The sequence below is a fragment of the Sinocyclocheilus grahami genome, unplaced genomic scaffold (genome assembly GCF_001515645.1).
Source record: "Sinocyclocheilus grahami isolate Dianchi unplaced genomic scaffold, SAMN03320097.WGS_v1.1 scaffold23.1, whole genome shotgun sequence".
In the NCBI taxonomy this organism is placed as follows: Eukaryota; Metazoa; Chordata; class Actinopteri; order Cypriniformes; family Cyprinidae; genus Sinocyclocheilus; species Sinocyclocheilus grahami.
The window spans coordinates 653,404-681,128 of record NW_015505202.1 but is presented as its reverse complement, the minus strand read 5'-3'; the positions used below and the strand labels follow the sequence as shown (position 1 = coordinate 681,128).

Sequence of the window (27,725 nt, the reverse complement as noted above, 5' to 3'; positions counted from 1 at the left end):
GAAACATTCAAACAAGTGTCAACAATATAATGAAGAGGGTTTTTTAACTCAACTGTGTTTGTCATAAATGTCAAGTCACACTTTTATTGGGTCTGTTTGTAAGTTGTTGTGTTTATATTTAGTAAGTTTATCAAATGTAGGCCTATTATATATATTTCTGTAGTGTATGTTTGGTAGACACTGTCCCAACACAGTATCTAAAGCAAATTGCTGGCCAAAACAATATTTAAAACATTTTGTCTTACATTTTCCTGTTTTTTCGTGTTTCATAATTTCCTTGGTGTTTCATAAATATGTTCAAGTTTAAATGTTGCTATAATGGACTGTTTATTAGCATTGTGGCAACTGAAAAGTGCTTTACTGTGCATTGTATAAACTTTATAAAATTAAAGTTTAAAAATGATCCCGACTTCACATTTCAGTATTTTTACATTTCCCAAATTCAGTATTTTCCCCGCGTCACACACATTCGCACCTGCCCACCACGCTCTGAGTCCAAAGGTAAATGTATTCTCTACCTGCGCAAACTTCCTGTGAAAGCGTCAGATCCGACTTGTTGTCTGAAACTCATGCTTATTGCATCGCTTACCATTTATTAATACCTGCCGTGTTATCCAGGTATTAAAACACGGTAAAGGAAATAATGAGATACTCATATTTTGGAATTTAGACGACGTGAAGACGGCTGATGTTTTATATTTCGACCGCGTCTTTGTTTTATTACTTCCGGAATCCGCACAGGTAAGACTAGTTTCGGTCTTGAGCGCGAAACATCCAACGCGTCTCATTTCACACTAATCTCATAATATTTGCTTTAACTTCATCTGTAAGCTACTGTTGTTGCCTTATTATCATTGAATGTGAATGAATGAAGGTTAAAATGACAGTAAAGCGAACATTACAGCGCTTCTTTCATAACAAACAGGTCAGCTCGAACACATTGTAGGTGGGTTTAGCAGGTTGGGTACGTTGTTAAGATAAAGGTAACTAGGCTGAGTTACACAAAGAAACGCATGCGTTATTTGTATCGCTTCTTTGCCCAATATGTAATTCAAGGGCACTAGGTTGTCAAGGTTACCATCAGAATCTCCTGTCAGCTGATTGATGAATGATTTATGGCTTCTTCTTTCTCGTGCGTCACATCTACCTGCAACGTGTAGGTCAGAGTCAGACCACGTTGACCGATTCAGAAGGTTAGAAAAGTCAAATGTTTTATATCAGATGATATACTGTATTAAAGTAAAACATATTGTATTTTTTAAAGCATGCTGTTAAAATTAGCTTATGACTCTAGAAAAAGGTATCAATTTACCCCCCTCCAGAAGGTGGAGTCTCCTTTCAGAATAAACAACTGCAACAGACTTCCAAAAGTAAGCAAATATGATGCATGTTGTACTTTCTTTGTCCCATTCTTCTGGTTGTTTGCTTGTGGTGTGTATTTTTTTAGACGGCTTGTTTATTCTTGTAGAAGAGAAAGTGTGGTTGTTCACACTTGTTCTAACATTAAATGGATCGTTCATCGCGAAAATTAAAATTCTGTCGTCATTTCCTTCGTGTTATTTCAGTCTTGTACAGTATGACTTTCTTCTTCTGTGGAGCAGTGCACAGATGCGGTGAAAGTGAATGATGACTGACGCTGTCATTCCCTATCATTATGTCATCTTATTCCTTTTGTGTTCCACATAAAAAGAAAGGTTTGGAATGACATAGGGGGGAGTAAATGATGAAACGGTTTTCATTTTTGGGTGAACTGCCTCTTTAAGGCCTAAAATGTTGATTAGAGGCAGTGCAAGTATTATTGGTTAGAGTAGACAATGTTTAATCAGCCTTCTTCAGTGAAGAAAAACTCCAGGTGACTATATACAGTGGTATATTTTCATACTTTCCAAACTAAGTCATTCTGTCGGGGCTGTGCCATTGCCCGTGTATTTATTCTATAAGGGTGTGTCTGAGGGAATGATTCATGGCCCCTGCTAGAATTGGGTAGGTGAGAGCATTTCAGACTGGGTGTTCATGCTTTCTTTGATTTACCATTTGTTCTGTAGGTGGTGGACAGGTCAGGAATAGTGCTAATTTATGACATCAGCAACCTGGTAATCCTAACATCTGGAAACACTGTATGGACTTTGAAACAGTCCACATTCAGTGACTGTTTAGCACACAAACAAGTGACGCATTGTGTACTCCAGGAGGTATGTGGACTTAGATTTGTTAGGTTTTGTAGTGGAATTCAACTTTGAGAGGTTCACAAACTCTTAAGTCATTACGGGACTGGAGAGACTGACAAGCTGCTTGTCTCCAGTGTGTAAGATACTCCCATGAGGCTATGGGGTGTTTTAGAATGTTTATCAAGGCTGCTCTTAATTTGTGGTGTTTACTAAGGAACTTTTACCATTTAGTGTGTATATTTACTTTCATTGAAACCATATCTTGTGATGAAAATATTGTTATATATATTCAGTTGGTACCATTCAGTATCATAGTTGCGACCTAGCCCACCCTAGAATTGTGGTGATGAATTTTACACTGGCAAGCATCAATCAGTATTTTTCTACAGTATGTAGTATTAAACATGCATGGGCTGCAATATTAAAATTCTGGAAAGTTATTTTCATGTTATGGCTGATATTAAAGTTATGTACTGTTTTGTCTCCAAATCCGTTATTAAACTTCAAATCAGGCATTTTAAATACTTTAAAAAATGTATGTATCAGAGCATGATAATGTACAGTATGAAAATGGGATATTTTGATGTTTGCAAAAGATTACATTTAACAGTGAACTAAATTACTAAATTATTTTAAAGTGTTTTAAAAGCTTTAAAAAAGTATAATAGAACACTAAATATTTTCCAAATAATTTGAGACATTTATGATATTATTTTTCCCAGTATAAACTGGGTCTTTGTACATGAAATGTGTAGCTGCTTTTTACATTTTAGGATGGGGGTCTGTTGCATCTAAAATTTTGAAAACCCTGAATATATAATATCAGTTAAATATTTTATTTAGCTTTAGAATGATAAATGAATTCTACTTGACTTGCCCCTTATTTAAATGCAGTGGTAATTTTTTTGGGTTGTGAATCACTGATTTTGCGTTAATTATTGCGCTGAATGCGCTCGCTGGGTTATGTCCATTCATCTATCTGTAGAATATGAAGGAGGTCAGTGAGGGAGAGAAATATTTTCTGCTTAACCTTGGAAAACACGCACGCGCACACACACACACACACACACACACACACACACAACTCACTGTGTAACTGGCCAGAGGAAATAGGTTGAGCTTAGTTCTTAGAATGCTCTGCCTGTACTAGTACCACATCAGCAGTCTACACTCCCCCTCATCCCCTGACACACACGTATACAACACGCTCTCAACCCCTCCTCCTGGGTCGACACAGCCGGACTCTGAACGTTTCTCTGTTGAGCTCCCCTTTAACTGCATGTCCTTGCATACACACACTCACACGCACAAACACACTCTGTCCCTAGTTGAGATGACGGGCTCTGGTTTCAGTCAGGCTGCAGGCGGCCAGCGCAGCTGTTGGGCTTGAGTTTCTTATTTTCATGCAGTGGCTGCTGGGAGTCTGACTGCACTGCCAGCATCTGAGGTGGGTTGGAATTAATGATTGAGATTTACTACCTCACATTCATGGCGGATGGTGTGTTTGTTATGCTCATCGATTGAAATGCCGGTTGTTAATTGTGTCATTGCATTGTGTTATTAATTGTTTGTATTGAATGGTAGTTTTGGTGTAGTGTTATCATTATGTATTTATGGTATTCTAAAAAATAAATTTTGTAGTATCATTATGAGGGTCACTGACATGAGTGCCCACAATAAATAAAAGGAAAAATCTAATTTAAAAAACATGCACTAAATTTAAAGTCAAATATATTATTCAAGGTTAAAAGTGTTTTTGTTATTATTATTATTAATTTTTAAAAAATTGAATTATTCATTCATATAAACTTTTTTGAGTGTTCAGGGAGTCACACCACATGACATCGTGAATGTAGTTTATTTAAGGTTACGATACACAAGGTTTCATTGTAGATGGATTTAGCAGAGATTATGTGGTTCACAGAGGGAAGTGGCCCTTTACTGATCAGGCATGAAGTCATTAACAACAAGCTTGTAATTTCTACACTATTCATTTTGAGTTCTTGCTCTTTTTTTTCTGAGCTGCTTCTTTGTTCGCCCTAGTAGGTGAATATTGACTGCTGCCCTCCTGTCATTTCACAGAGCTTAACCGTTTTAATGACTTGAACAGTGATAGTTAGCCAAACTCAGATTGCTGTTGAGGAAGGAAACTCGTGGAAAGGATACAGCTCCAGCCCTCTTCCCATATTGTTGTGGTTAAGTGGATCCATGTCATTTCCTGTCCAGCCGGCATGAGCCCAAAAAAGAATGCTTGACGTGAGCTTCAGTTTTCCTTTGTTCTTTTTTCCAACAGAAACTTGGGTGTAGATGAAGCGGCTTGTAGTTTGTTCTCTTTCTGGATTTCTGGAAATATTTGATTGCTTCTCATCTGATGAAGCTGATGTAGAGTTTGCAAGCTGAGAAAGTGGCATAAGCTCTCCAGCCCTGCGGACGTCCAGCTTAACTTCTTCAGGCCATGACAGAGCCCAAGGAGTCTCCACCGGCGGGTGGCATAGCGTGGGCGCGGGTGTGTAAGGAATGTGGACAGTGTCATGATGGTCGGGACAGTCACCTGTTTGAATATCAGGATGAGGTGGATGACGAGCTGGTGTGCCACATCTGCCTGCAGCCTCTGTTGCAGCCCATGGACACGCCGTGTGGCCACACGTACTGCTTCCAATGCCTCAGCAACTTTCTGCACGACCAGGACTTCTGTCCCGTCGACCGCCAGAGGCTTCAGCTGCAGCAATGCCGTGCCTCCAGCCTTCTGGTGCGCAACCTGCTGGACAAACTGGCCGTGCTGTGCCCATTCCACAGCGAGTGCCAGCAGAGCATGCAACGTTGCGAGCTGCAGCCCCATCTTCACAACAGGTTAGTGCGTGCCACAAAGGAAATGTTTACATATCACTAGAGCAACATAGCATAAAGTCAAAGAGATATAGACATAGATAATGCAGATATCATGTAGAAATTAAATTAAATCAGTTATGAGAAGTCTGTTGATAAACATGCACATGTAGCCGTTAAGAGATTAAGAGAGCAGCTGAAAAATTTGTGGAATTCCACTTATCCAGGTTTCATGTGAACAGAGAGATTTGAGAGAGCTGAGCAGGATTAAAGAATAGACATAAGTGGACCGTATGACCGACTGCTGAAAGAACTGGGTGACTCTATTTTACATAATGGAGTTAATTAGGAATTACATGAGTGATTACTATAGAATGTGTGCAGATAGTTCAGCCTCGTCGTCACCTCTGCCAGAAACACATGGGAGTTGACGTTTAATTTTTGCCTGTAAAGTTACAGGATTAAGGCAGTATTAAGAGTTCAACCTCGCTCACAAGAATTCACTAAATGGTTGATTCACTGAATAAAAAAAAAAATACTATAAAAATACTATTTTTACGAGCAGCGTGGCAAAATACTATAGAACCACTGATCTATAATAGAGATTCATTATATATAGATCAGTGTATAGAACTTATTATAATCAGTGATGCTGTCTACACTGGATGTGGCGCGGTGCGACACGACAAATCCCCGACAGTAAACTCTGTCATTTGTCATGTCATTATATTTATGACATGCTGACACAAATTTCAAATGATTTTCAACGGTCCAGACAGACTTTAGCTGATGCAGCATGGTGCGGCGCGACATGATAACTGTCGCGTCCAGTGTAGACACGGTGTAAAGGTTGCCTGTTACATTACAGTAAATAAAATTTCACTTACCACATAAACAGAGTAAGGAGAGATGACTAAAGACGATGGCGAATGATTTGCAGATCCTGTGCACCACTGACAAACATCTAATCTTGTCAAATGTGTGGTAAGTAACTATACTGCTGCTCCATAGTATAAACAGGCTACATGAGATTGCGAATCTTGAAAGTGAAACTAAATAGCCATCGTGCATTCAAAAGCAGTTTCAATGCCAGGTATAATAGCGGCTCCCTGATGCCCGAAATATATGTAGTATAATTACCCAATGATATAACTGCGAGGGAAAATATTGAAATATATATTTTCCTCCCGTCTCGTATTTATTCCCTTTAGGGGTTCCGTATACACATAATTTTTTTTCCGAACACGGTATTAGGATGCAGCGGATTGGGGGTGGGGGGGGGGATGCAATCACGATGCCGGCTCAACATCGTGATGTCTATCAGCCATTGGCGATGGACGATGGCATCGTCTATCGGCCCAACCCTAACCTGTACCATCTCCATCCCTGCAATGCAGCAGAAAAGCCTGTTTGCATCTTCATCTGCATAGCTCCTCTTGTTTCTGTACTGAGAATTCACACTCCCTGAGCATGTTCATCTTTAATAGATAAATGCTACGTAGATTTGCACTGAACCGATTAAGCATTATTTGTTTTTCGCTGCTGTTTTCCGCTGACTCCTGAATATGGCAGATCCAGAGCAGTAGTCAGCATTGGTGCATGTTTAGGATATTTTTAGTTACTGCTGCTGCCATCTGGTAATGGATGTCTTGTAGGTTAATTAAGAGCAGACTACTGAGTAATGATGCAGAAGTTCTCTCTGACTCAGTGTGCTCCAATTCTCTCTTTCTCAGATGTCCTGCATTCAGACGACTCAGGGAAGAGGCGGAGAGAAAAAAGAGACCCTCCTGGAACGAGTTAAAGGGAAGCAAATCAGATGGAGATTTAGCTGACGCCAAGTCTACCCCGATCGCACGCACAGGTCAACTCCACGGACCCTCAGAACCTGGACTGGTCAATCCAGCCTTTGAAGAGGGTGAAGATGGTATAGCAGCACTTTCTGTTTTTCTTGTACCCTGTCAATCAAATATTATTACAAAACCATATGAGCATTAGCTGATCCATGTCTAAGTATTTATGATATTCCAAATTTAACTAAAATAAGGAGTATATACATCATTTTATGTAATATCGGTACCAAAATGATTATCAGACAATATTGCAGTCTTTCTTTTTCTTTCTTTCTTTCTTTCTTTCTTTCTTTCTTTCTTTCTTTCTTTCTTTCTGTCTTTCAGTATTGGATATTTAATTGTTCATGCATATTTCCCCTCCCCTAGATTAGCTTTGCTGTCATCTAACACTCACTTAAACTTAATCTTTAACATTCTGTAGAGAACACACAATAACACAATAAATAAATATCAAATCTTTTGTTTTATTTAGCATTTTATAGCATTTAAAATCACTGATTTTTGCTTTTAGTGTTTTATTTTTAATGAATTTAGGTAAAATAATTTTAATGTTGGTTATTGATTATAGCATGAAAATTATTATCATTTTATTGGTAACAGCTAAAATTTCAATATCGCTGTCTCTTTACATATATAATATTTGTATACTATCTCTTTTTCTGTACTGTACACCACCTGGTAAGGATTAGATTTAGAAAAGAATAAAGCACATTCTTGGTGTTTTTTTTGTTTTTTTTTAATTACGTAACATGTTTTCGATTTGTGGTAGCTCAGGAGTTAAGGTGAGAAGAGTGTAGCACAGACAGTGAAAAGCAGGGGAAATTGATTTGCAGCCTTGTTTTCTTTTGGGTAAACCAAATCAGAGGGAATCTTTCATGTGGCCCCTTTATACTGTGAGAAGATCACCAGGATGTGTCAGGATGTTATTAATATTGCATCAAAATAAATTATGGCATTAAAACCAACGATCGTCACTGTCTGAGAACATGTATACACATAGAGATTTACATCAACTTTTTTTCTGATTAAAGCTCTAAAACACCTGGGGGGGAGTTTGGATCTGTCATCTGGATTAATGGAAATGCTGTTAGTCATAAAGTCACTTAGCAACTCTCTTAATATTTCACGGGAATATTACATCATACGTTTGTGTGCTTCCTTAAGTAAATGACTCATTCCAAAGCTGCCACGAAGGAACTGCTTGTGTTTCTGCCATATGTTAAACTACTTAGAAGTTTTTAAGCATTTGTAAATCAGGTTCCTGATGGTCTTTTGGATTCCCAGACACCCCTCTGAGGTCCAGTCTTGTGGCAGAGGCGACTGTGGTGGAGCTGTTTCGAGAGGATCCAGACGAGGATCTGGGATTGCGTATAGTAGGAGGGAAGGAAACACCCTTGGGCAACATTGTCATCCAGGAGATTGTGCGTGATTCACTGGCTGCTCGGGATGGCAAGCTAGCTCCTGGAGATCATATTCTAGAGGTGAGGCATAGCTCAGCTCACCATGCCATTATGTTTGTTTTATATTATCAATTGCTATCGATTTGAACTTATTAGATGTTTTCCACCAGTTTTATCTCTCAGAATCTGTCTTTCTATCCAGTTCTCATGTTGTCAGTGTACACACCCCAGCATCATTGTGTTTACATTGCAGTCACATCCCTGAATAAAGGTCACAAGACCTTGCTTTCCTAAATGTTGGGAAATTTCCACTGGCTAGCACATTACTGACCATGTAAAAGTGTTAAAAGTTTTCAGTTGAGTTGACAAATTCTGTCATAGGTCATGTATCAAAATAGGGTTAGTTCAATACACGTCCTATAGAACTGACCTACTTTTCACAAGTTCTAATTGGTCATGTTTAGCTGATTTACAGATTGTTTGTTTTGTTACTTAATGGAAGATAGAGAAATTAGAGAGTCATTCACATGTTAAATTAGAAAATTCTGATTTCATTAAGACCGATTTAGACATTAAAGGGGCATTCATTAGTTCTTTAGCTAACATTAGCTTCACTGTTCTTTGTGTACTTTAAGTACAGAGATCAGTACTTATTATTAGAGATCAGATTATTACAAAAACCCTAGTGAGTTTTAGAGTGTGGTCTGCACAATTAATTCCTTTATCTGTCCCAGCAAAATCGAAGTAACTTGGTCTCAGTCACCAAATCTGTCCACCTTGTGTATGCTGTACTGATGTTTACACTCGTTTTTTGCCTTTGTCAGTCTTTCGGTCTTCTGGCTTAAGACCTTTTCTGCTTCTTCGGCCGTAAAGGTACTGATTATCTCTTTGTTTAATCTAGTGAAGCACGAAAATAAGTGTTTCATTGTCTAATTTTCGCTCTCCAACATTTAGTGAAACACTGCGGTTCACGTCGTTTCAACACGGTGAAAATACATCATTAAAACACTTTGTATAAAAAGCTATTATGCGTACCATCTTCATCCTAAACACCATTCAGATGACTCTTCACAAAAACACAGTGTATTTGTTTATTTGTAAAACATTTTAACTTGGCATTAAATTACAGAATTCACCTTTAAAAAGCTCAGTTACACAGTAATGCTTCTCAATTACAATTCAGTTCAGTTAAGCAAATTTACTTTCTTGTTCCCACAATCCTGCGCTCTCCTAGGATTTCTGCTCCTAGTCGTCCTGGAATGCAATGCCTTAGTAAAGTGAGCTAGCACGACTGGCTTCACATTCAAATTCAACCTTGAGTTTTAATGTATGCCTCCAGAGATCATAAATATGGAAATCTGAATGATGTCAGCCGTTAGCCCTAGGATGATCTGTATCACAAGTGGAGCTTCTTTGGCTTTTTTAGGGAGCTATGGCCTGTAAAGAGATCTGTGGATGGCTTAGATATCTTATTTCTTGAAACGGGATATCTCTTTTTCCTCTTCTGGTTCAACACACCATTGATTATCACAAAGGACTGTTCCAAGCCTCTGGCAGAAAGATTTTCTCTCTCTCTTTTTTTTAATTTTTGTTCCAGAAGCATAAATAACAGCCATGGGTGGCGCTAAGGAGGGGCTAGCAGGTGCTTCAGCACCCCCAAGAAAGTTAAAAGCACCCCCATAGCGCCCTCACAGATTTTTTTCCTGGAATCAATTATATACATGCTATAGCCTATTGTATTTAATAATTAAGATGATCATAAAAAAAGGGGAAAAAACACATTTGACTCCTTATGCATGCATGCATGACTTGTGCAATGCTATAACGACTCAGCTGTCGCACTTTTCGTAATGTCGTTATAGCATTTTATTTTAAAAATGGAGCGCTTCCTTGTGCTAAGTAGGCCTGCCCCCGACTAAAGATTTTTCTAGTCAACTAGTTGCATGTTATATTAAAGGGGTCGTATGATGCGAATAAAATTTTTCCTTTCTCTTTGGAGTGTTACAAGCTCTTGGTGCATAAAGAAGATCTGTAAAGTTGCAAAGACTAAAGTCTCAAATCCAAAGAGATATTCTTTATAAAAGTTAAGAGTCAGCCATGCCTACCTAAAACGGCTCGGTTTAACACACCCCCACATATCTACGTCATGATGTGGGAAGATTTGCATAACGCTGCCCAAATGTTCACGCAAAGAAAGAAGGCGTAACTTCTATTCTCGCTGTAGTATTGTTGCTGCCGCCATGTCGTGAAGGTGCTGTTTCGCGTTGTGAAAACGAAACTACTTTGTTTGGCCTTCCAAAAGAGGACGATATCCGCTTCGTCATGCCTGGAGCTGATCCGTGCTGGTCGCTGAGGGAATACATCAACTTCACGCTGTCGATCGCCGGATCGGCTTTCACCGTGGACGAAGTGGAGTCCAGCCCGGGGTCGTCACATGTGGTTGCCGCAAGCCCGCCGGCCGCACCGTTCTCAAGCCCGCCCGCCGCCGCTCACTCTAGCCCCGCCGTGTGTGACGCTGTGTTTTGTTGTGTTAGCGAAACTACTTTGTTTGGTCTTCCAAAAGAGGACACGACTAGAAATCAGTGGTTAAGTTGTATTTGCAACACTGTTCCAGAACCCTTCTGTAAGTAAGTTTTTTTTTTTTATATTTAAAGAATTTGCCACTGACGATTTGAACGCGAGTTTTGGGCAGTGTAGAGTAGCGTTTATGCGCAACATGTAAAAAGACCGTATAAATCATTATAATCTGTAATTATGTCCCCACTGGATGCAACAAATGCCTCGTTTATAATGGGTTTTAATGTTTTTGTCTCGTCGCTCTGGCCGGGACAAGGCATGGATGGCAAGGGGCGTAACATTTCTGTCACACGCTTGAGGTATTCGGCCAATCACAATGCACCGGATAGCTGGCCAATCAGAGCACACCTCGATCTTCAGACCGATGTGCTTTGTAAAAATCGACGCGTTTCAGAAAGGCGGGGCATAGAGGAGAAACAATAATGTACAGTATGTGGAAAATAATGTTTTTTTTTTTTTTTTTCTTTTTACCTTAAACCGCATAAACACATTTCATTACACCAAATACACAAAATAATGTTCTTTTTAGCAACATCATATGACCCCTTTAATATATAGGCAGGCGTATTAGGCTATTTCGTGCTCAAGCTCACGCATAAAGCAATTGCCTCAAAGCACCGGCAAAATGATTATGAACGTGTCGGGGGGGGGGGGAAGAAGACATTTTAATTATTTATTAATAAACGCTTTCTGAGTCAGTGTCGGGTGCAAAGATGGAGTTGCCGACGCTGACTTGCCATCTCCACATGAACGTGCTTTTAATAGAAATACACCTTTTCATATGGACTGCAAAATTAAAGAATATTATAAAATCGAGTGGGCGAGTTTTCATTATGTTTATTTTATTATTCATATAAAAAATAATAATAACCTGTTTTGGCTATATTTACTATTAATTGCAGGACTCCATTTTTTTCTGCCTGTGTGACTGAATTTTGTAAGCGGTCGCACTGGCTTTTTTCCACTCATGAGCACTGCCATTTCTGTTGCATATGAGAAACATCAAAAGGCAGCTCATTTGAGCTGCGCAGCGCTTCGTGTGTAGAGTTTTTTTTCAGCAAAAATTATGCAAATATTGAGGAAACAGTGGATAGTTTTCACGCTAAAGAAAAGTAAAAGACCGCTTCTTAAACCAGAGAATGTGAACATGTTGGTATCCTTGTGGGGGAAAAACATGCAAGCACTGTCACCGGCAGCAAGTTTAGTTTTACTTTTCTTTTTGTTTTCATTTTGAAAAGCTTATCTTTGCTGTTTACCTCACGTTATGCTATGGAGGCTCCTTTTTTTTATTTTTTATTTTTTTTGATTCCTCAGTGTTTGCTAAACGTCCTGTAATTTATTAGTCATTATATAATACAGCATGTGGTGTATGCCATGCCTCGTCTTATTCGTTTTTGTTAATAAACGTTTTGTAAGCTAGTTTGTCATTGTATCTGACTGTTTTATTGTTGTTGTGCTTTTTAATTAAAAATAACAATGAATCTATCTTTTGTTTTAGTCTTAAAAAGTGAAAGGTATAGATGTAAGCAAAACAGACAATTATCTTTTATTGTAAAACGTGACAACAAGATGCAAAATAGAAAGTGAAAGCATCGGAAGCCAGGCTTATAACACAGCAAAAGAGGAACTCTCCTTCACAAAATTCAAATCACAAATAATACTACTGATGAAAAAGAACGGGTTGAATGTTAACCACTTTCGTTTCCATATAACTATAAACTATGATACAAGTTCATCGGCATGCATTGATTAATCCCATGTTGTAGCAAAAAAAAAACATGTGCTCGTGCGACCACCTGAGAAAGTTAGTCGCAAAAGAGCGACCAGTGGGAAGAATGAGTCTGGAGCCCTGAATTGCCCAGCTCCCCCTGTCAATGATCTAGCACCCCCTCAGCACCTGCGTTCAAAATTATCTGGCGCCGCCCCTGATAACAGCATTATTTTAGGATCTTTTAATATGCTGTTCTTTAGAGAGAACAAAGCCTACTGGTTGGATCTAAAATAAAGGTTAGACATTAACCTGAATTCCCTCATGAGTTGATCATTTACTCATGAGTAAATTGACTTTAACATTAAAACTCCTCAAAAACATTAGATATATACTGATATTTGTGTTGTTTTAGCTTTTAAACATGAAGCTTAATGAACCAAAATGATCCAAATGATCTTTATAGGTATTGGGTGTAAAGTTGGCAAAAATGGAAAATCACCATATTTCTAAATGCTTCTTATTGTAAACGATTCATCCATACATTTAAAAAAATGTAACTTGTAATGTTTAAAATCCAAATGTCATAACTCAATCTTCCAGTGAACCTACAGACTTCTCTCTGGTGACATGTACCAGACATAAACCCCATCCCTTTCATACAACCAAGCTTGCATTTAGATCTGCCTCCACCCAATCAATAAACGATGGCAAAAACCAAGTCCCTGTCTTATATTATTATATATATATATATATATATATTTATAATCTGTTTCACTTGGCTGTACGACACAATACAAAAGAAAAAATCTGTAGCTACTTTTATTGCTTTGCGACCTCAAGTTAACAGTATGATCTTTGCAGGTGAATGATGTCAGTTTGGCATCCATCCCCCACATTCGTGCCATTGCTGTGCTTCGGCAGTCATGTTCCCGCGTCAGGCTAACTGTCATGCAGGAGAAGGGCTTCAAGCCCCGGCCTGAACATCTCGCTCAACCCTCAGCTTCTCCCCCGTCACAGTCACCCAATCCCAACCAGAACCTTGGCACCATCATCCAGGTCACCCTGGTAAAGCATGAGCGCTCTGAGCCGCTGGGCATCAAACTCATCCGTAAATCTGAGGAGCCAGGAGTCTTCATCCTGGACCTGCTGCCTGGGGGACTGGCTGCCAAAGATGGCAAACTAAGGAATGATGATAAAGTGCTGGGCATCAACGGACAGGACCTGAGACATGGCACCCCAGAGAGCGCAGCTCAGATCATACAGGTACAGACAGACAGAATCACTTTAGAGAGAAAAAGTGGATATCTCAAATTACTATTAATACAATCTGTTAGTTTTAAACACTAGATTGAGATATTTATATATATAGGATTTAAGGTTTTATAGTAAATGTAAGTGATTGTTATGCTCTTTGTTATGTGTGTGGCAGGCATGTGAAATGCGTGTGAACTTTGTAGTGATGAGACATCCTGATCTCTCTGAGGAGGGTGGTGAGGGGCAGAGCAGAGGGACCAGGAGGGCCCCGGAACCGCAGTACTTCAGACGACGATCTGAATACATGAAGGTAAAAAGCGTGCTTCACAAGCCCTAAAGCATAATGTAGACAGGTTTAAAGGCACAAATAGTCATAGCTGCAGCCACTTAGCTTACTTTACTTTAAGTTTTGCTCACACCCCTCTTGCTTCTCTCTCTCTCTCTCTCTCTCTCTCTCTCTCTGTGTGTGTGTGTACTTGAACCGCCTGTGTGATCAGAGTGACTATTCGTGTACAGTCAGTCAACTAGAAGGCCGTTCTGTTTTCTGTGATGTGTGTATATATATATATATATATATATATATATATATATATATATATATATATATATATAGAAAATGTATGCACCGTTCAAACGTTTGGCGTCTCTAAATGTATTTATTTTCTCTTTAAAAAGGCAGTAAAATAGGGTGACCATACGGGCCATTTTTACAGGACGCGTCCTTGCCAGGATTTCTATATTGCCTAAAATATCCAGGTTTTGGCTGTTTGTACTGTGCAGATCGATCGTTGTATGACATTCAGTAGAGCTATAGAGAGCAGAGCAGACGGCTCCTTATGCTTTCGAATCGCTCTCGCGGTACTTTGGCGTCATTCAATGATCGGTGCGCAGCGATGCTTCGAACGAACGAACATACACGTGCGTGTATTTGCATCGCTTTGATCGTTCTCTGTAGATCTCGCCTTCTCACGCGCCACGATTGGTTGATTATATACAATACCTGTATGTTATTGGTCAAACTATTTTGGATGTTTTAGGCAATATAAAAATCCTGGCCTGGACTTGTCCCGTATGAACGGCGCACATGGCCACCCTACAGTAAAAGCAATAATATTGTGAAATACTGTTATTATTACAAACTAAAATTGAAATAAAAATTACAACAGTTTTTGAATGTTTTAAAATGTGATTTATTCCTGTGATGGCAAAGCTGAATTTTCAGCTTCATTACTCCAGTCTTCAGTGTCACATGATCCTCCAGAAATCATTCTAATATGCTGATTTGCTGCTCAAGAAACATTCCCTATTATTATCAGTGTTATCATAGCTGTGCTGCTTACTATTTTTGTGGAATAGTGATACCTTTTTTTGGATTCTTCATTCAAAGGAATGTTTGCCCAAAATTCAAAAGAACAGCATTTATTTGAAATAGACTTTTTTAGTTTTTTGTCTTTGCTGTCACTTTTGATCAATTGAATGCATCCTTGCTGAATAAAAGTATTAAATCTGAACAGCAATTTATACATACAACACTGCCCAAAAGTGAAGAAAGCCATACAAGAGAGATTCAGCAAATCAGTGAGACGGAATTAATTTCTCATACATTTCACATTTTCAGTCATAAATTATGATATCTTCATGGATTGCAATTTATTAAATTAACATGTATTGGGGTGTTTTGCATATTATGAGGTAGTTTATTGTATTATGAGGTAGTCATACAATACCCGGTATTGTAAAGGGGATCAAAAAGTAAAAGAAAGGTGTTTTGTAGTTACAGTTTGACTCCCTGGCAAAAGCTTGGTTGCATGTTGTGCTGCCTGCGCATGTGTGCGCGCTAGGTGACTTTTCACCCAGAGACCAGTCACACCCTGCTTTTGTGACACTTCCTTACCAGCTGAAGGCAGAGGCAGCAAACACAGGCTGGGTAGTGGGAGATGAAAGCAGATGCCCCCCTCTCTCACTGGGACTCGTCCCTGATCAAAAGGCAGGGGTGCTGCTCTCTGAGCTGCTGCAGCCACTGTGTTTGTTTGTAGCTGGGGATCAAAGCTGGTGACAGTTAGCTTTCACCTGTGGAGATTAAGCTTGAGCTCATGCTGGGAGGAAGGGCCACCCTGCTGGGTAGGAAGAAGCAGCCCCTCCCCCTCTGGAGGTCTGGAGACTCCAGTAAGACTGGGAGAAGATGACTGAAGGAGAGTGTTTTGTCACAATCTATGAGTTACGATGGCAATGTGTCCGAGCCGCTCACATTAACGCATTTTTCTGCTACGCAGCTGGATCTGGGATGTTTGTTTTTACAAATGTTTTCATCGCAGGAGTCAGGCACATGTCTTAAGCTTTCACTTTTCACCCATCCCCCAAGTACAGACCTTTTCAGAACACTCAATTATCATTAATCATTAAGCACACTTGCATGCGCAGTTACAATGGATCTGCAGTAAGTTGAGGTACAGTCTTTTAAGTATACATGACACAACTGTAACCATACTTAATCAAATATTTGAAGGATTAAACCATCAGTTCTGTTTTCCAAAGCATGCTCACAATGCAAGGCCAGCTGTAGTCTGTTTACTGTGTTTACACTGTTCAAAAGTGTGGATTCAGTACAATACATTTTTTAAAGAAAGAAAATACCGTTTTTACTGTATTTTTGATCAAATGAATACAAATTTGGTGAGCATAAGAGACATTCAATCAAAAACATTAAAAGATTTTTTTTTAAGTTTTTTGAAAGTTGTTGTTCGTAGTAGATAAAACCAAGTTGCAATCGCATTTCAAAATCTAGACCTGTTAGTCCAACTGTGCAAAAACACTGGTACAGCGTTTACATGACTATTTGTGCATATACTTGTACTTAATTCAGCTGCTGGTGAAAGTTGTTGTTACTTACATCTACATTAAAGCATTTCTATTGACTAAATTTGTGTTGTGCAAGTTGTTTAATGTGCATTATCTGGATTCAGGAGCCTCCAGTTGGGTTCTCCAGTCAAGAGAAGACAGTAAGTCTGAAGAAGGAACCTCGACACTCTCTAGGCATCACCATTGCAGGTGGGAGAGACTGCCGCAGCCGTTTGCCTGTCTACATCACTAGCGTGCAGCCGGTGGGCTGCCTGCACAGAGATGGCACCATCAAAACAGGTTATTCTCCTCAGTCATGGCTCCATATAAAATGCTCTTCTCTGTGAGCTTCATGTGCAAAGTTTGAGCTAACTGTGATGTCATGGCTGCCGTTTCCCAGGTGATGTATTGCTGAGTATAAATGGTATGGACCTGACCCATCTGACCTACAATGAGGCGGTGACCATCCTAAAGACTCAGGCTGCTCAGAACACAGTAACGCTGCAAGTCATCCAAACTTTTGCTGAGGAGGAGGAACAGGATGGAGAATCCAGCACTAGAGAAGACATGGACACACTGGAGGGACCCAAAGAGGATGACATTAACTGGGCTCCTCTCTGGACCCGCTGGTTGGGCCTGCCCAGGTACAATTTTTTTTCTCACTGGGTATGTTGTGATATTGATTGAGTACAATATTCAAATTTGATGTCCTCTACTATAACTTTTAGGCTAGCATATGACCGTATGGGCTACCCCAAAATTCATAATTTGACCATATATTTTAATCCCAAGTTACATCCACTGGTGTCGTGATATTATGCTGATGAAGACCAACAGTGAGAGCTGGGGCTTCAGTATTGTGGGAGGATACGAGGAGAGTCGTGGCCAGCAGCCCTTCTTCATTAAGACCATAGTGCCTGGAACACCAGCTCACTTTGATGGACGCCTCAAGTGAGTCTCTTGTCCTCTTTATCAGCATTACTAGTTAAAAGTTTGGGGTGAGTAAGACTATTTTGTTGTTGCTTTTAAAATAATTTTTTTTATTTAGCAAGGATGCAAGTATGTTCTTTTGAACTTTCTATTCATCAAACAATACTGTAAAAAAAAGTCACAGTTTCCACAAAAATATGAAGCAGCACAAATGTATTCAAATATTTATAATAAGAAGAAATGTTTCTTGACAGCAAATCAGCATATTAGAATCATTTCTGAATTATTGACACTGATAACTGGAGTAAGAAAAAAATTCAGCTTTGCCATCACAGGAATAAATCAATTTGATGATATATTAAAATTGAGTACATTTATTATAAATTGTAATATTTGACAATACTGAATTTACTGTATTTTTGATCAAATAAATAGTCTTGGTGAGCATAAGAGACTTCTTTCAAAACATCTTACTGACCACAAACTTTTCTTGAGTGCAGCGAGTTTTCCTCTATAAAATGGAATGCTTTGTTTATTGACTCACTCCTGCTCTCCTGCAGGTGCGGCGATGAGATTGTGGCTGTGAATGGAGTCACTACAGTTGGCATGAATAACTCCTCCTTGATCCCAATGCTGAAACTGCAGAAGAACAAAGTCACATTGACCGTGGTCTCCTGGCCTGGCAGCCTGGTTTAAAGACTAGCCTGATCTCTATCACTGTTACTGAGTCCACCACAAGATGGATTTTAAGTTGATGCACAAGTCTGTTATTGGAGAAGAGATGTCTTGAACATTATCGTGGCCTCTCTTAAGAACAGAGTGGAAAACTGAGGACGTCTGTTAACAATCATTGACCCAAGGTTTAAAAGCAAGCCGAAAGGTTGATATTATTTAACCCACTGTAGGCATTCAGTGTTTCACAAGTGTGCAGTGCACTTTGTTGAGCTGTAATGGTGAAAAAGTGTGAACTGCACTTGAGGGCACTGGACAAGCTTGACTTCCTGTTTAACAAGAAGTTATATTTATCATGCCACTTGTCTGGGTATATTATAGTATGGAACTTCTTGTTTCCATATATAACCAGTAATAATCTTTTAGAAGGTTTATGATTGAGTGGTCAGTAGTGAGGTAATAAATATGAGTAATTGTTTTGACTACCTGGAGTTGGACCACATCACATTCTCACCCCTCTGATGACACTTTTTACACTATTATATGTTCTGAGATTAGTAACATCTGTGTAAAACTATGTAGTTGCTGTTAGGGTGATAGTATGGACTGTTTTTTAAACCACAGCTTGGCTAGTTTGACACATTTTTAAGAATGTATCTCTTGGGTGCCTTGGCTATGAATATGTACAAGCACACTGATCCACACCTGCCTTAATTGCCTGTATACCAAAAATGCCAATTGTTATCTTTGGCCTTTCATTAACTGTAGAATGTTTATTTGAATGCTTTTTTTTTGTGCCTCTTATATCTGTAAGTTCAACCCTTTGAATTTTTTATGCATTTTAGTACATTTCAATGATGTTCGGTCTTTGGACAAGCACAGCAAATGTGAAAGGGTTATGACGACAGAATAAAAATATTTGTTTTATTTTATTACGTCCTTGTTCTAAGCAGTGGCGGTTTTATGTTCACCCTTCTGCTTCATAGTATAATATAGTTGTAATTGATTCTATTAGGTCTTTTCTATAATTTTATTAACTGGCAGTTTTCCAAATAATGATTTTGAATTTCATATAAATATGCATGTAATCTGCTGAGAATAATTCTACACTGCTTTGAGATCAAAATCTCATCTGCCAGAACAACAGTGGCATCAACATTTTAACCCGGTTTGGTTTGCACAGTGATGCTTTTCTCTGTTATTCAAGAATTAATGCTAAAGCCACATATTTCACTCCCAAATCATTTACTATAGTCCCTCTGATGATTTGATTCCCAGGCAATATCTGCAGCTTTGCCCTGTGGAGTATCACACCATCGGAGCAGTTTGAAGGGCGAGCGATGACATGCATATGACATGTCATGTACCAGGACATTCTCAGACATTATTTTAGGCCAAATTTTAAATTTCATGCACTCACACTGCTCCACATTCTTCATTGTGTCTTAGCCTGCCCCCTAGAGCCCATATAAAGCTCAACATTTCAACTTAATTTTAATTTTTTTGCAGTAAGCTGTTGCTAAATTAAGAAGCCTAAAATACATAAAGCACAAGTGAAAATGAACAGACTATCTCAGAAGCAGCTGTTTGTATCTGAATCATTCATGCTGAGTTGCGTTTATTCTTCACTCCCCTCTTTGCAGCCCTGCTCTACATAATGCAAACCAATTGGTCAGTTCTAGCTTCGACGGAAAGTAACATTAAGATCACAATTTTAAAAGCAGATATCTATTTAATCTGTTTGAATTATTTCCATTTCTAATGTAATACTTTAAACTCTAAGGATTACTTTCTACAGCTTTTTTTGTACTTTTGATTTTAGCTGTGGCATCAAACAGTAGTTAAAAGTTTTATGCATACTATAACACAGATAGTGAAGTTATCATATATATAGAGAGAGAGAGATATAGATAGGCAACACTTTACAATAAGGTTCATTAGTTAACATTAGTTAACTACTTTAGTTAACATTAACTAAGCATGAACAATACTTCTACAGCATTGATTAATCTTAATGTTAATTTCAACATTTACGAAATACATTAAAAGTGCTTGTTAACATTAATGCACTGTGAAATAACGAACTAACAATTAACTAACATTAACAAATACTGTAATAACTGTAAAAATGTATTGTTCATGTTAATACATTAACTAATAGAACCTTATTGTAAAGTGTTGCCTATATATTATACATGTACAATTGTAATTTTCTTTTGTTCCATTAATGGGTTAAAATGGAAGTTATGAGGTTAACAGTTAATTTGAGAGCAAAGTGAATAGTTGACTTTTATGCAAACATTTTTTTTAAGTTTATTTTTTAAGGCTTATTAACATATATATATACATTTCCTTTAATGTTTCTTCATTTTTTAAATACGGCCATATATACATATAAAGAGAATGTTGTTCAAAAACATCAAAATCAGGAATTTATTGAAGCTTTCCATAGGATTAGGTAGGGACAAACATTTACAGGTACTTTAACAGAACCAGTACTGAGAGCAGATTCCTTTCTCTCCATTAGATTGCTAAGCAAAGAATCATTCCTCTTAAGCACAGCTCCCTCTCAAGACCATCTACAGAGGCACTCAACTAACGCAGTCATGTTTACAGTGGAGCAAAGATGTCATACAGTTATAGAAAATAGATGAGGGGCAGTTTTAACCATTACATATACAATGCTGTGTAGTTACCTCAGGAGCAGAACCACAGCATACAACATCCATGAACAACTAAAACACATGCTGTACTGAAAGAACAGAAACAAAACACGAAGAAAAAATACAGGGTACAAATTATGTTCCAACAAAAACTTGAATAGGTAAATTTCACTTAGTGCAAAAATGAATGACATTACTCTTGGTAACAAATTTTGCTTGATTGGCATATGTTATCATTTTTAAACACACCAGTAATGACATTGTAAAACAATATCAAATACCCCAAGGACAATCGTATGCTCAAGTGCAATTTTTAGCCCTAGCTCGAGTGGCATCTTGTACGTACATTTTATGGCTTACTGGGTAAACAGGTCCATATAAACTTTAAAGTTACAGAGACACAGCTTATAAACAAACTATGCTACAATAATATCTTGGCGAAAAACTAATAACCATACATAGTGTAAACATGGTAAACCACACTGAACATCCTGTCCATGATATTTACAAGTCAGTTTGTTGACTTCCCCGTGTAGTAGACAATCGCAAAAGCGCCAGATCACGGTGCTGAGCTAGTTCAAACATCTGCTGCACTAGCTTCAAAAAGCCCCAATGCTAGACATCACACTCTGAAAACATTAAAACACCACACACTTCTGACTCCTGCACTTACACGTCTGATTTAAAAAAAGGTTGTCCTTTAACATAAGGCAAATTCACACCATAAGGTGCCTTGTTCTTAACAATACCATGATATAGTATGTGGAGAGGACTTGATGGCTCTTTGGGGTAAATGCACTTTTTAAACAGCATCAGTTTGCTTTCTTCCCATCTCTCATTATATGTAACAAAACATCGGAGTGCAACACATGAGCGCTTCTACTACATCAGGAAATGTGCAAAATCTGCTCTAAAGCAAAGTGACAGTGTTGCGAATTCTACTGTACAAGGTACTGGGAGAAGGGGTCTTGTAGAAACCCAGTGAAGACCCTCAAGCTGACATATATACAAGGCACTAAGGAGAGGAATGAAGGGCCTTCCACGAGGATCCAGCAGAAGTCCTTTAGTCAGGTCTGAATATAGGATACTTTGGTAAGAACTCGATAAGAATCACCTGTAGACAGAAAAATAGGCAATGTTAAAGTCCCCATGAAATCAAAACTAAGGCTTTTTGGGTGTTAGTATCAATATGTAAGTCTTAAGGTTATCTATAAGGCAGTGTGCTCCAAAACAGTGACAAAATTCGCATTTAGAAGATCTAAGCATTCAAAGCTTGCAGTTCATCACTTCCGCCAAAACGGCTCAACGACTTTTTTTTGACGTCACATCATACTTCAGCTTCTCATCAAACTTTCTGTCCAATCAAATGCTCTCTAGAATCCGAAGCGCCCGCCCCCTACACTATAAAATAGACGCTGAAGTCGCGGCTGAAATTGGTCACTTGTCCACAGAATTAGTATTTTCTGTACAGTGAATGGCACAGTGCACTATATAGGGGACAGGGAACGATTCAAACAGTGTAAATATGCTTTCCATTGAGGAAAAAAAAAAGAAGTCTGGTTTTGCGCTGTATCACGCTAACCACTGCACCGCACACACACTCTGCTCCGGAGCGGATCACATGCACGAGTCTGCGCAGACCCCAAAATGTATCGGAGCTATTTGAATGCTATATGCATTCACAGAATGCTACACAGACTGCTATATTTTATAGCAATATGGATGTAACATTAGCTGGCATACCCTGTCAAATGTGGCTTTACGGAGCTCAACGGCTCTAGCCCAAGCTGTGATATAAACAAACGCCATTGGCTATTTTAAAAAGGGGCAGGGTTGCTTGATATGTCCCGCCCTGTCTTCCTGTTTCAGTTAAAATGACGTCAACACAGAGTAACACTGCGTGTTTCTAAGCATTTCAGGGGACCTTTAAGCAAGCACACTTGAGGGTTAAAAATCACCAGCCTCGTGATTTACAACCTTATGGTCTGACTTTGTAAGAAAATGCAGATCTTCAGACAAAAAATTTAAAATAAAAAAGACTGAATGAAACATTTAGGAGTCAAATTACTCTTTTAGTTACAAATTACAGAATCGCTCGATAAACATGTTTGTTCAGAAACGCTTCAGTTCACCGAGTGCAAAGCTTCCTACTTTAGATTTAACAGCAGTCAGGTGCTGTGATTATGACTGTTTAAGTTATAGACACTATCGTTCAAATCTTTTGGTGTCAGTAAGACTTTTTTTTTTTTTTATATTATTCTTCTATATACATTTTTGAAAGATCATGTGACACTGAAGTGTGAAGAAATGATGCAGAAACAGTGAAAAAGTGTTATTTGAACTTGTAATAATATTCCACAGTATTACTGTATTTTTTAATACAAATCAAATAAATGCTGCCTTGGTGAGCATAAAAGACATCTTTCAAAAACATTTTTGAAGGTACCATAAAATAGGTTGTGTTTCTAGTTGTATTTACCATAAATAAGTTACAATTTGATGCCATCACTTTAATGAATATGGTTGTATTTGTGCCACATAAATATCACCACTTTAAAAGTGTATTCATGCCTGTTTTTAACATAAAAATATACAGTATTGTTGATTATAGTCACCCAAACAAATATTCCCTCAAAGCTGATTCAACCAAACATTGCATCTCATGTTTTAATCCTTTTTTTTTGTTGTTGTTGGTAAAATATTTTTATGATTTTATAATTGATTACAAAACTATGAATCTGAATCATACCACAAAATGACAAGAGAGTCAGAGGCTGAATCTTTTTGACTGACTCATTAAAAAGAATCAGTTCATAAGAGACATGTTTTGCAAATCACAATTCACTTGTGCATGATAAATCTGACGAATTCTCTAATGAGGTGATATTTGACACAAACAACGTTTTCCTAACTGTTTCTTAGATTTTTAATTATTGTTGCACATTTAATTCTGTGCTACATTAGCAATCATTTAGGTAGCAGCTTAGAGCCCTGAAATGGAAAAGAAATAATTTACTTTTAATTACTGTTACGTAACTTTCATGAAAAAAACAAAACAAAATCTATGAACTTACATATTCCATCATGTTGTTGCTCTCACATTTTCTCTTGCTGAGTTTCCAGTGCAGCCCTAGCTGAAGGCGAGACACAGGAAGAGACAGGTTAGACAAAGCCGTGCGGTAGATCTTCAAAATAGACACAAGCACTTCAGATGCTCAGACACACTTTACACACAAGGGTTAGCCGAGGTCAAGCAGTGGCCAGTGCTAAGCAGAGTTTCCTTAACGTGTCTGCGCCGCTACTGGCTGCCAGTCAATGCTTCAATGAGACACAACAAAACGAACGTGGCTTTTTACTGCTGACCTTTCCACAGTCTGGTCAGCCTCTGCACTATATCAATGCATCAGACCAAAATGGCTGCGAGGGCAACAAGCATTTGACAGGGTCAAATGTTAGCGGTCATTTTAATGATCGCTATCCACCACACACCAAGACTTAAACAACTCTCAACACGGCAGCTAAACTGGAGATGATCCGCTGTCCTTATCTTTACGTGTCTGAGATTAATTCTGCAATGAGCTTACCTTATGATATAATCTGTTATTTTCCCATTCTAACAATTTCTGAATGGATCTTCGCGTCTGAAACACACAAACAAAAATGAGCTCATACAAATTAATAATTATACACAAACAAAAATAGACACACACACAGGTTTTTAAGCTGATCACCCTGTCAAACTCGTCAAACACATGTTTAACAAATGCCAATAAAACTCGCAGGGCATGAAGACTTCAGAGACATTTATGGGCCAAAGCTCGTAGTGAAGCACCTTATAAGCTGCTCGTCATGGCCAATAACTTAAAATTTGTAGTTGTAAAATCACCACCTTTCCACAATTCAACAAGCCATGACATCTGACATATATCAGTTTCACACACAGTTAATAAGTGGATGTAGTTTGTTATTTGCCTCCTCACTGAGCGGGTTTATTTATTAGGTGCTCAAATGAGGCAGCAAGTAATTCATATAGATTAATGGGGGAAGGACTGGTCACGTCTGAGGAAGGACTCACTCTCTTATTGAGACATATGACAGGCCACAGACTGCAGCCCACCGTACAGCAACAGCACAGGCAGCCGCAGAGCAGCCATTTCACATTGACCGGTAAGTTCTTCTTCAAGCAAGCATTTACTCGAGTGACGCTCGTCTTGAACTCCTCTGGAGCAACCTAGAGCAGATGGGAGAGGAGCAAAACAGGACTGTAAATAAGCCAGTAAACGATTCTTTGTGCATTGTTAGTAACAGAATACTTTTTAAAAACACAGACAGTACCAGTACAGTTCTATTCTAGTTTAATAGAACATAAATGGCAAAATAAAAACAAAACATTCATTTAAAAAATACAAGAAAAATAAAAGGAGTACCATTAAAATGTCACTGGAATTTTTTTTTAAGAAAAGCTTCCATGTTTGCAGATGCTCTCTGGAGATCTTGCAATTGCACGCTTGTAACTTGCCAACCGAGCTCTGACACTCTCAGGGCAAAGGGAGGACAAAAAGATGAGATAAGCCCGTGGCCTGTGGCTGCGCCGTCTAAACAACATGAATGGCTGCTCATTCCTCTCTGGGTATGTACGCCATAAAACCAGGGTCGTAATCTTTTATGACAGGATGCAAAGGTCTCTTTGCAAACAGCAAAAGAACTCGGAATAAAGCCCAGCAGGCCTGATCTGTACCCTTCAGTCATCATAATCCTGACCTCATCCGTCACATGTCACCCTGGGTCACAATACTGGAGCTCCGCTTTATTGCCCCGCACTTCCCTCGGCCTGCTCATCCCCCTGCAGCCTTTTTGTATTTCTGCGTCCGACCCAGGAAGCTTCCTATTCTTGTGGACGGCACAGTGTTTCTTTCATTATTTTGTCACCAGGAGCTGTGTCCTCCCAGCGCTGGGATCCCTGCCTACCGGAGCCCTGGACGGTTTACATATTGACAGATTCTATTGCAAAAACACAGCACACTTGGATTAAAACCATTTTAGAGACGTCATCAAAGGATTCTGTATTAATCAAAAGCTCACACCATGGTGAATAATGGTGTAAAGGTCAACAGGGAAAGATATTTTATTCACACCATAAATAAAATTGAACAGGATTTATTTTGTAGATGCGAGTTAGAAATCATTACCTTTCCTGTGAGAACAGAAGGAAACTCTGTGTCAAATTTGTTGCTTAGTCCAAACCTGCAAACAGATTTAAAAAAAATGATGTTATGATTATGGGGAAAAGATATTGAAGGTCATTTCTGCCACATAACACAAATATCATGCATTTGTAAACAAGAGATACTTTGATATAATAATGATAAAAAGTTAAAATTATTACATTAAAATAATGAACTAGTCAATTATGACAATAAGTCAAAATTATGACGTCATAATAAATAATACAATTACACTAAGTCATAGTTATGACAAAAAGTTTAAAATTGAAATTATGAGATAAATTCAAAACTGTGGCATGAACAGTCAATTGACTATGTGATAATGACCTTTTATCTCATAATTATGACGTAATGTCACAATTGAGATTTTTTTTATCTCATAATTACTCGTTTACCAAAGCATGATTTTTTTCTTATGTGGTTGATTACCTTCCAAACAAAGGCTTGATGTGTCATGATGGGAAAAAAGATCGCTTTAATTTCAGTTAGATGTAAATGTCATTAAAGACTTGACAAGCAACACACAGACACAACAAAGTGAGAGAGTTCAGTTTCTAAATGTAACTTGAATTGCCAGGAAATCTGAAGACTGTTTAAGAGTCTTGTGATGTCTGTTTGTAATCCATTGCAGTAGGCTCTGCTGTCCCATGTAGAAATATCACATTGTTTACCTCATGAAATAATAAAGTAACTCAAACTTAGCTCTACTAGTCAAGGTGGTGATTGAACTTCAGAAGAGGTACTAGTACTGTCCCAAGAAAGTATTGCATTAATTAAAATATTATCTCTCAAGTTTACCTCAGCATACGTACAGTACAGTTACCAAACAACTTCAAATTAAAGCGAAGGTCCTAACGAGTTTGATTGTGGTTGCGGGGCAGCCTTTATCCTCGGCCAGCAATAAAACCATAAATCTCTGAGCTAACAACAAGGCTTCGGGTTAGGAGGGCTGATTCTTCCGCTTAAAATCACAGTCAGGATACAGCTGGAGAAGCTCGGCTCACGTGTATTTTGATACCACAACTTAGCGACGAAAACGTGCAGTGAGCTTAGCATGGAGGCTACAAACACAGACATGAGCTAACAGCGGTGCTGCCGCACTCATACGCTTACACGGTGATGTGACCAGCCCCACGCATGACCACAGGGTCGGGACAGTATCTGACGAGATGTTCTTCACTCACAATTCTCTCCTCTTCTTCTTCTAACTCATAAATGGTATCAAAGTCCGCCATGTTGGGCAGCAGGACGCTCATGACGTCACGCCCCTGGCACTGCGCACGAATACATTACGCTTCTTCAATATATATCTTTTTCAACAAACAGTGAGTGAAGTGAGGAACTTGAGCGCAAAATGTTGATTGGTTATCAATTTCAAATGTTGAAATTAAGTAGGTAGGCTATTTGAGCTGCTGATTTTTTTCTATGAGCTGCTCAACCTTACTAGGGACTTGTCTACAGAATGTTTATGACCCCGAATTGTTTCTAGCAATAAACAATAAATAAAATGACAACTAAATAGACACAATTTTTAAAACAACACAGTGCGTAGTATATAGCACATATAATCAATTCAATAGATTATAACAAAATTATTGTAGGCTATTGTAG

At 38.5% G+C, this 27,725-nt stretch overlaps 2 protein-coding genes across 5 annotated transcripts; one reads left to right on the top strand and one right to left on the bottom strand.

The window, feature by feature from the left end:
• The first annotated feature begins 518 nt into the window (after positions 1–518).
• On the top strand, positions 519–19,161 carry LOC107560395 (ligand of Numb protein X 2-like). 4 transcript variants are annotated; one of them, XM_016244564.1, is made up of 10 exons: positions 519–741; positions 4,462–5,018; positions 6,728–6,918; positions 8,129–8,325; positions 13,394–13,795; positions 13,962–14,096; positions 16,750–16,924; positions 17,025–17,268; positions 17,417–17,575; positions 18,115–19,161. In XM_016244564.1, exons 2-10 carry the CDS (start codon positions 4,624–4,626, stop codon positions 18,248–18,250), a joined length of 2,034 nt encoding a protein of 677 aa, XP_016100050.1. In that variant the 5' UTR covers positions 519–741; positions 4,462–4,623; the 3' UTR covers positions 18,251–19,161. The 4 variants fall into 4 exon arrangements, with proteins under 4 accessions (XP_016100050.1, XP_016100077.1, XP_016100058.1 ...); XM_016244572.1 differs by lacking the exon at positions 519–741 and adding an exon at positions 3,065–3,615; XM_016244591.1 differs by lacking the exon at positions 4,462–5,018.
• A 1,451-nt stretch (positions 19,162–20,612) lies between these two features.
• On the bottom strand, positions 20,613–27,387 carry LOC107560386 (cysteine-rich hydrophobic domain-containing protein 2-like). The gene is made up of 6 exons (XM_016244553.1): positions 27,228–27,387; positions 26,079–26,133; positions 24,965–25,120; positions 24,474–24,530; positions 23,964–24,023; positions 20,613–22,003 (listed from the first exon to the last, which is right to left on the bottom strand). The coding sequence occupies exons 1-6, from the start codon at positions 27,368–27,370 to the stop codon at positions 21,953–21,955; spliced, it is 522 nt and encodes a 173-aa protein (XP_016100039.1). The 5' UTR covers positions 27,371–27,387; the 3' UTR covers positions 20,613–21,952.
• Positions 27,388–27,725: the final 338 nt, after the last annotated feature.

What these genes read in the sequence shown, in the direction of transcription:
- LOC107560395 (XM_016244564.1), top strand. Translation starts at nt 4,624, where the DNA reads ATGACAGAGCCCAAGGAGTCTCCACCGGCGGGTGGCATAGCGTGGGCG. An exon ending in GCGCAGCTCAGATCATACAG is followed by an intron (nt 13,796 to 13,961) that starts GTACAGACAGAC and finishes TGTGTGTGGCAG; the next exon opens with GCATGTGAAATGCGTGTGAA. An exon ending in CACTTTGATGGACGCCTCAA is followed by an intron (nt 17,576 to 18,114) that starts GTGAGTCTCTTG and finishes GCTCTCCTGCAG; the next exon opens with GTGCGGCGATGAGATTGTGG.
- LOC107560386 (XM_016244553.1), bottom strand. Translation starts at nt 27,370, where the DNA reads ATGAGCGTCCTGCTGCCCAACATGGCGGACTTTGATACCATTTATGAG. An exon ending in GGGGCTGGTCACATCACCGT is followed by an intron (nt 26,134 to 27,227) that starts GTAAGCGTATGA and finishes ATCTGTTTGCAG; the next exon opens with GTTTGGACTAAGCAACAAAT. An exon ending in GCAACAACATGATGGAATAT is followed by an intron (nt 22,004 to 23,963) that starts GTAAGTTCATAG and finishes TTCTGTCTACAG; the next exon opens with GTGATTCTTATCGAGTTCTT.